Source organism: Protomyces lactucae-debilis, assembly GCF_002105105.1.
Source record: "Protomyces lactucae-debilis strain 12-1054 chromosome Unknown BCR37scaffold_24, whole genome shotgun sequence".
In the NCBI taxonomy this organism is placed as follows: domain Eukaryota; kingdom Fungi; phylum Ascomycota; class Taphrinomycetes; order Taphrinales; family Protomycetaceae; genus Protomyces; species Protomyces lactucae-debilis.
In genome coordinates, this window is record NW_024468016.1 from 199774 (window position 1) to 208794 (window position 9021).

The following is a 9021-nucleotide window of genomic DNA, read 5'->3' on the forward strand; positions in this document are numbered from 1 at the left end:
TGGTCTTTCAAATCAAAGCGACACATTTCGGTTCCCTTGTTACAACCGGCCACTTTCTCGGTTAGATCAGGCCACTTCCAACAATAATCCTTAAGTTCCTCACTGCGAGGCGTTGCTGCTGCCAAACTGCCCAGCCAGGAAGCAATCATGCACATGAGCAGACGTTGGTAGACCATATGGTAACGGACTGAGATTAGCATTCGGCTCACGAATCGCATAGTAGGATCTTTACACTGACGTTGATGTATCGGAAAAGTGGTCCTGGAGATGATGGCAAGAGGAAGGCGAACAGAACACAGCAGCCTTTTAAGTTGCGAGAGCCCCTGATGTTTGTCTCCTTCTCATTTCCGGTAACGCGTGGGTCGAGGTGACTTCTCCTTCTAATTTCCGGTAAGGAATACGAAGTGACTTCCCGCAGGAGCGTCACTGGCTCGTCAGGGTCTAGCCTCACCACAGAATCACCAACATCTAGATTCGAGCTTCAAGCCTACAGCACTGACTGCAGCTGCTGTAACGATTGTCAAATTAGTAGGGAGGAACAACACATGGTTCAGTACAAGCCTTGATGCTTATGGAGCAATCAGATGGAAGCTTGAGTCAGGAGTGGCCAACCTACCGCTTCAACGTCCTCTGCTTCTCTGCTCCTTTTGTAATTTTAGTCTCCTTAAACAGGCCCTTGCGTCTGCGGACTGAATCCATATACCGCTTGGCGACAACTTCACGATCACCCTTTGCACCAAACTCTTCAATCTCATCCTCTGTTGTAGGCACCCAGAATGGATCCTCGTCCAGAATCTCATAGCCAATAAAGATGAGCTGTGGTGAGGCTGCACCAGATGTTTGCTTGCGGATATAGTCAGAGAAGCCAAAAGATTCAACAACAGGTAACGTTGCTCGAATGGTGAAGAAGGGTGTGCCTTCCTTCATTTCTTCTGCTCGAATCTTGCCGCGCCGTTTGCTAATGACGCCGTAGACTTTGCCTAGTACATCCATCGAGGCTTGTACATCACAGGAGTACATGGCTAGCATGAGTCTTGGTGACCATTCCAAGAAGCCTCGTTTGATGGTATCGCGCACAGAAGAGATGAGTTGGCCATAGAGCTGTGAAAGTCGCGAGCGGAATGCATCTTCTTCTCCCTCAGCCACATTGATTGCAAAGTGTTCCACACAGACAAGCATGCCTTGTACAGGCTCGGCACACAACGGTCCATGATTCATGGCAAGCTGGAATCCAGTGACGAGGTAATCCTCAAAGTCTCTGGTAGTGAAGGATTCTTTGTCTTCGGGATTTTGTGAAAGTTTAGATTCAGATAAATCAGTAAAGATGCGTTTCAGCGTCCCTGATGCGTCAAGCAATAGATTTGGACCAATCCGTCGAGGTCCAAACGCACAAATCTGGTCCACCACACCCGTCCAGTCTCCATCATCTTCCGCTTCATCAAATGCTTGTTGCAGTGCGTCGTGGAACTCTGTTGCAGTGTATGCAGTGTCGACCTCCACATCATCGTCTTCGAGCTCTGCAGCTTGTTCAGCATTCAAGATTCCTGCTTGACTGAGCTGTAGTTGTTTGATGGCAGCCGTTTTGTCTAGCAAGAACTGGGTGACATTCTCCGGCAACGGTCTAGTGCGCAATGTCATTTGAATGACATCTGCCACAAGCGTTGTGACTGTTCCACGGCGCTTGTCCTTACCAAGTTGCCTCAAATCTCGATCCACGGCAGTCTCACGGAACGGTACAATGGGCGCAGAAGCCTGTACGCCACATTTAGCAAATCGCTCCCGAAGATCTCTCAAGCATCGCTCAAGATGTAATTCACCGGCAGTCAAGATGACATGCTCACCAGTTTCTTGTAAGTGTACTTCAACGCATGGATCAGCTTGGTTGAGTAGCCGTAGACCTTCCATCAACTTTGGCAAGTCTGTAGGATTCTCCGGTTCCAGGGCAATTCTGACGATGGGAGCACTCGACATGCTGACACCAGCGAGATTGATGCCTGGATTGACGCTGCAGAGGGTACCATTCTTCAGAACTTTGCCTTCTAAGCCTGCGATACCGAAAACATTACCGGCTGGGACTGCGTCCAATTTGATGAGTTCACGACCCATGATGAGGTAGAGCTGCTCAATCACGACCTTTGCCATATGTTTCTCTGGTTTGCTAGGATCGTACTTGGGTCCATAGACGTATAGCGTGTCGCCAGTCTTGATAGTACCCGAGTAGATACGGCTAAATCCAATCAACACATCATCTGATTCCGGCGGTGTCTCTTCCGTGACTTGCTCTTCCTGTTGTGCCGGTGTGGATGTACCACTCGTGTCACCGCCTTCACGCCGTACCCGTGCCGCTTCACGCATCTCATCCGCTGTCAATTGACGTCGTTGATTTTGCGGTAAATCAGTGCGTGGTACAGCGACCATTTTACTGACATAGCAGACGGTTGGTTGTGACTCTGCGCAATCACACGCCAGCATGCTCTGTTTGATTTGCTGAGAGACCTGTTTATGGCTCTGTGCATCAAATAGTTGAGGCAGTCTAGCGTGTTGGCCTGCAAGGGGTGATGGCAGGTATGCCACAACAGAGAGTAAAATAGCTGATGAAAGTGGTAGCCAACCATGCATCATTGTCTTGACGAGACCTGCGTAATCTTTACTCTTGATGTCTCTTGGTAGAACTTTTAAGCCGAGTGCGTGGATGATTTTTTCAATCTTTTCTTGATTCCGATTGAGCAGGCAAGCATCATATACGGCCCAGATGTTGTCAAGCACGAATTGCACAAACATGGGTTTGAGGTTTCGTCCTTTGAGTTGTTTTTGCGACAAGACCTTTTTTGTCTTTGGATCTAGGTAAAAGTCTCCCCAGAGTACTTTATTGAGCAAGGCACGTTTGATGCCGAGTTTCTGCTCATACAAGGCAGCGAATTGATCTACTCGAAAGGCCCAGCCATCCACGGCAGAGGCGATAATGACATTTCCCTTTTCCGGTGCAAAGTAGATATCCGCGTCATCCTTCTCATCAAACGCATCCTCCACACTCGTATCAGAGGCTAATGACTCGATGGATTGTTCAAGACGTTCTTCCAATTTTTCACGCCATCGTAAATCATCCACCATGCGTTCACCGGCAAAGAAGGAACCCATCACGGCATTGATTTGTTCAACCAGCCGTACAAGATGTGTATGTGCTTCTCGAGCGGTAAGCTTGAGTTCAGTGATGAGTCGATCGACTTTATTAATGACGAGGACCGTTTTTATCCGTTCATCCCAGGCTTGGCGGAGTACGGCGATGGTTTGTGAGCAGACACCTTCGACTGCATCGACGAGGACGAGTGCACCATCACATAAGCGAGAGGCTGTTGAGACTTCAGAGGAGAAATCAACATGACCTGGTGAATCAATGAGGTTGATGAGATACTCTTCCGGTGTGTTTGTTGTATTCTTATTGACGAGTTGGAAGAAGAGTGAGATGGCGGAGGATTTCATGGTAATGCCACGTTCCATTTCATCCTCCCTACTATCGAGATACCGCACTGTACCGGCGAGTTTACTACTGATGATGCCATTGGATGCGAGGAGGTTATCAGCTAGTGTCGTCTTGCCATGATCGACATGCGCAAGCAGACAAAAGTTGCGGATATTGGCGGGATTCTTTTGTAGAGTAATGAGCTTTTGAGCTGGTATGACGGGCATGTTGGTGCCTGAGATGTCTAGAGACTAGCGGTGCATAGAGCAGATTTGTAGTAGCTTTGGTAGAGTACTACGGTATCTGTTGTTGAAATCTCAACTCTGACATCAGCGCAAGACGACGCTACAAGAACATACTGACGATACTGTATCCAACATATGGCACAACTGGCCGGTCCACCCGGTACAAGTCCACTCGTACCACACAACCAAACCGCTCTCACAGACACGCCACCGACACGCGACGAACAGGTCTTGAAATCAGGCGCACTGAGTAAACGTGCGGCACATACACGGACCTGGCAAAAACGATGGTTTGTATTACGCCCGTATGGACTTGCCTACTATAAAAACAGTGATGAGTATGAAACACGAAAAGTCATGTCATTGGATAACATCTCTGGTGTCGCTGTGTGTGGTGCAGGGATGAGTGTGTCACCGACGAAATCGAAACGTGGACGACCGTTGTTGACGCTGTATATACGGTCTCGACGGTTGGAATTGTTGGCGGAGTCGGAGGAGGAAGCGGAGGGTTGGGCGGTTGCGTTGAAGCGTGCATTAGCGGCGCATAACACGACTCAACTGCCATCACCAACGAAGGCGACAGATGCTGGTTTATACTGCCTCTCAGAGACGGAAGATGAAGCGATACCCATGGCGGAAGCAGAAAAGGTGATTATGCAAGGCTATCTAACACATCTACAGCACTACAATCATCATCATGCAGCAAGTACGGTTGATCGGTCTAGCAGGAGTACGTTGAGTCATTTGGCACAATACGTGAAGCACCCTATGCATAGTGCTCATCGATCGCGTTCAGCGTCTGCCGCACGACATCATCAAGCGCGTCGTATGCGTGGTCGACGGTACTGGTGTGTGCTGCGTAGTCACTCTGGGTTATTCCTGTATGCGGATGCTGGTGAGTATGAAGTGGTGGATATTATACCGTTGGTGGAGATGTTGGATTGGATGGATTTGGAGTTACCTGAACATGAAGCCTTGCGACAAACAGTGACGAGTGGGAGTCATGAGAGTGAGGGGGAGTGCGGCGGGTTGTTTGTGCTGCAACTCATCTTACGGGAGGAGAGTCGGATCTTTGGTGCAGTGAGTGAGCAAGCGTTGGATGAGTGGTTGGGTGCCCTGCAGTCGCGCATTGAGTGGCAGCGATCACGGCAAGCGTCTGTGGTAGAGCAGGAGACGGTGGTTGTGACGACGCCATAGCAGTTCAGTGCGTATGCCTTGCATGCTCAGCAGTGGTCAAGGATGCATCTGGCTGCTGGAAACTGGCAGACTGAGCAGCGGCACCTGTTTGGAGACCGAGTCTCTTGAGGCGTCTAGAGATGGACGAGACGGAGACGTCTACATTGCAGCGTTCTCTGAGGATATGACGGAGCTCCTTGAGACTTGTCCATGGACTGTGTGTCATGGTCTCTCGGATCACCTAGAAATCAGTACTTGTGCGTGTTGTAGTAGCAAGCATACGACATCTGCGTCTGCATTGAGCTTGAGGGGTCGTCCATTGGGCAGGATGGGCCTGTCCCTTGCACCTGTATGGTTTCTGAGGTTGCGCAAGACACGGAAGTAGGTTGTGCGTGAGATGCCTGCGTTCTTTGTGGCTTCGGGTATGTCACTGGGGGACTGGTTGATGCGTGCTGGGATGGCTTGTGAGAGTGCAGGTGAGGGGGAGCGTTGTTGGCTGTGTGTGTTTGCTATGGATGGGGTCAGTTGCGCTACGATACGATGGGAGGATACAGAAGTAGATGTGCATGTCCTGCGTGTCCATGTCTGCTGTCTGTGTCTGTAGTCATCAGTACAGTATAGAAATACAGGTCTGCTTCTGCTGTTCTGCTTCTACGTGGAACGACGCGAAAGAAAATAAAAAGAAAAGAATAAACAAGACACACACAACACGCAGATGCCCTTGCTCTTCCTGCTGCTGGGTGCTCATGGCTGATGGGTGCCAGACACTCGCATCCTCCAGACTGCAGCTGCCTCCATGGCCTATCACAGGCTATCACTAGAAAGAGAGATGTCTTGTGACTACTGGTCTACTGCGAAACAGCACAGTCACAAACATGCTGCCAGCTACACCTGATACGCTCTCTGCTCTACTCATCTCTCTCTGCCTCTGCCTCTCCTTCTCTTCATCTCTCCTGCTCTCCTTGTCTTTCCCTCAAAAGTCAGTAGTCAGGCCCCCCACTGACACAGCGCAACAAGTGCAACCACTCACTCACTCACTCACTCCTCACTCACTGCGACTCCCTGCCCTCCTGGCCCCCCGTCAACGCAGACCCTGGCAGAGAAGGACTGCGCTGAACAATCCATCAAAGCGCACAACCAGCGCATCCCCATCAAGCCTACCTTCACTTCCCAGACAGCACACACGGAGATCCCGTCTACAAGATAACGTGTCATCCAACATAAACCCCTACACAAATCCCTAGGTATACAGGCCTCTGGAAGACCGCGCATCAAAGCGCGCCACCATGTCTGCCTTGGATGACCTCGTCTTTGTCCTCTGGGGCAGATTCACAGGCACAACCCATGCTGCTCTAACACAGCGCATCATCTCACATGGCGGTCTCATCGAGAAGGACTTGGACCTCGCAACACACTTACTCTGTGACGCACCAGGATCTCGACTACAAGAAGCCGAAGCATTTCAAGCAGACGGTGGAACATGGGTAGATCTAGCATGGCTTGAAGAACGACTCAAACCACGACGTACAACCAGGCGATCGTCGCAAGATACACTCCTTCCACCCACCAAGTCTGTCAAGTCTACAAAATTGTCACTGGCACCATCAAGCCATGTGCAAGCTGGATCGAGTAGTACGGCGACTGCTGCTGCTGCCGCAAGCTCAACAACGACTCCACACTCGAATGTCTCGTCGCTTCGTCCAACAGCACCACCCTTCACACCAGCAACCCTCAAAACAACCGCCAAGAAACGTCGTGCATCAGTTAGTCTCTCACCCCTCCTATCCTTCTTCACAAAAGGACCTGCCTCGCCACAACCCACCACTGCACCATCGCGAAAGAAACGCAAGACCGATAACGTCCTACACGATACAGGCGTACCATCAACGCAGTCCCTTGGTCTAGTCGATTTGACGGCAGATGATGTGGATGGACCGCTGGATGATTGTATTGTCCCACTCGACGAGTTGTACCTTGGTTCCGCGCAGGATCAGGTATTGATTGATGAAGGTGGTATCTGGGATGCCATGCTCAACCAGACCGAGTATGTCTTTTGCTCTTGATTTCTGCTTGCTGACAACCTAGTATTGCTTCCAACAAGAACAAGTACTACGCCATCCAGATCATCAAGCGTGCATCCAACACACAAGGTGGCTTTGCCGTCTTTAGTCGCTGGGGCAGAGTGTAAGCCTTTTCCTCCAAAAACAACAACTAACAACTAGTGGCATCAGAGGTCAATCACAGCTACACACCTGCTACTCAGTAGAAGAAGCGAAAGACTTTTTCCGTCGAAAATTCAAGGAAAAAACACGCATTGCATGGGCAGATCGTCATGTTCCCCTTCACTTCCAAGCTGCAAATCGATACGTCTTCATCTCTCGAGAATACCAACGCAAATCTGCAGCATCTGCACCGAATAGCCCTGAAAAGAAACGAGGCGCTCTTGCTGCTGCTCAATCAAAACTCAACCCTGCAGTACAATCGCTCTTGACGTTATTGTTTGATGTCGGTCGAATGGAGGAGGAGATGCGTGAACAAGGTGTGAATATCCAAGAACTCCCACTCGGTCGTCTCACAAAACAACAAATCCGTAAAGGTTTCTTGGTCCTTGCTGAAATCAGCGATGAAATCATCAAGGCAAAACCAAACGAAACGGACTTGCTCAATTTGTCGAGTCGTTTTTACAGTCAGATTCCACATCGCGCAAAAGGGACCGCTCGACCGGCTGTGATTCGTACGGCTGCGTGTGTGAAGAAGAAGTTGTCGTTGCTGCAATCACTTGAAGATTTACGCGTTGGTACGGATTTATTGGAGGAGAAGATGGATGAAGCCACGACGTTACCGGTGCATAGGTTGGATGCCAACTATGAGAAACTCAAGTGCAAGATTGATCCACTCCCAGCAACGGATATTCGGTACAAGATGATTCAACAGTATGTTGATTTCACGCACAACGGCGTCCTACCAGATTGGGGTACCTCTCACAAGATTCAAGTGGATGCTATTTTTTCACTACAATCAGAATTGGATGCACGATTCATGCCATTCTCACGCGAACCCAATCGTCAGCTCTTGTGGCATTGTTCGCGTATTGGCAATTTCACGGGTATCTTATCAAAAGGCTTACGTATTGCACCAAAAGAAGCACCTTCCTCTGGATTTCGTCTCGGCAAGGGCATCTACTTCACCAATACATTACAAAAAGCTCAACAATACTGCTATGCATCCTCCTATCCCTCAGATCAATGCATGTTGTTGTGTGAAGTGGCCTTGGGCGAGTCTCAACGTCGTTTGTATGATGACTACACGGCATCGTCACTTGAGGCTGGGAAATCATCCACATGGGGAGTCGGTGTCACGCAGCATGATGAAGCTGATCATGTCACCATGGAAGATGGTGTCCTGGTACCCATGGGAAAGAGTATCATGGCTGCTGAGTTTGGAGAAATGGAGTGCAGTGCATTTACATGGAACGAATTGGTCGTGTATGATGTGGCGCGTGTCAGGCCACGGTTTCTGCTCAAAACGACGTTCCTCAAGGTTTGACGCATTGAGCGATTGAGCCTTGGCATTGAGATGAGATTATTGAGATGCGGTGCGATCCAAATCAAGCGATGCGATGCGATGCGAATGTGATGCGATGTGATGCGGTCCTCTTTGGCGATTGCGAGTGCAAGTGCAAGTGCGTGAATGCTGCTCTATCTTTTTGCTGTGCGTGTGTTTGTTGAATTTGCTTCGAAGCTCTCAAACTCTTCCATCTCTTATCGGTTTCCATTTCAAAGCCTATAGCATCACAGTCATGTCAAGCTCAAGTTGTCCATCCATCTCGTGGCGTGCGGTCATTGCCAATGTCTCGAGCGCTTTGCGTGCGCACAACGGCAAAGCGGACAAGATTAGCGGACAAGCACATCATGTTCAAGCTCGCCCAATTAGACTCAAGATTCAGCAACTCTAATGACAGATACGAGAGCTTGATTCTTGCTTGAGCTTGTCTACCCCTTTTCGTTATCACTCAAATTGTGTAGACGTCCGCCTGTTAATTTGGCTAGATCTTCATGCATACGGAAGCTATTGTGTGAAGCAGTGCAAGAAGATCAAATGGTACATCAAAGCTGGCATATGAGCTTGTTTACAAAGATA

At 49.5% G+C, this 9021-nt stretch overlaps 3 protein-coding genes across 3 annotated transcripts; 2 read left to right on the plus strand and 1 right to left on the minus strand.

Annotated features, from left to right (window-relative positions):
• Positions 1-612: 612 nt before the first annotated feature.
• On the minus strand, positions 613-3687 carry BCR37DRAFT_351706 (GTPase Ria1; the record flags this gene model as incomplete). Its single annotated transcript, XM_040868086.1, has 2 exons — positions 613-3051; positions 3109-3687. The coding sequence occupies 2 exons, from the start codon at positions 3685-3687 to the stop codon at positions 613-615; spliced, it is 3018 nt and encodes a 1005-aa protein (XP_040722558.1).
• Positions 3688-3791: 104 nt separating this feature from the next.
• Positions 3792-5390, plus strand: BCR37DRAFT_383785 (uncharacterized protein). Its single transcript, XM_040870108.1, has 2 exons — positions 3792-5122; positions 5164-5390. The coding sequence occupies exon 1, from the start codon at positions 3841-3843 to the stop codon at positions 4900-4902; it is 1062 nt and encodes a 353-aa protein (XP_040722559.1). The 5' UTR covers positions 3792-3840; the 3' UTR covers positions 4903-5122; positions 5164-5390.
• Positions 5391-5898: 508 nt separating this feature from the next.
• On the plus strand, positions 5899-8458 carry BCR37DRAFT_169667 (poly polymerase catalytic domain-containing protein). The gene is made up of 3 exons (XM_040866256.1): positions 5899-6925; positions 6967-7065; positions 7104-8458. Exons 1-3 carry the CDS (start codon positions 6168-6170, stop codon positions 8425-8427), a joined length of 2181 nt encoding a protein of 726 aa, XP_040722560.1. The 5' UTR covers positions 5899-6167; the 3' UTR covers positions 8428-8458.
• The last annotated feature ends 563 nt before the right edge of the window (positions 8459-9021 follow it).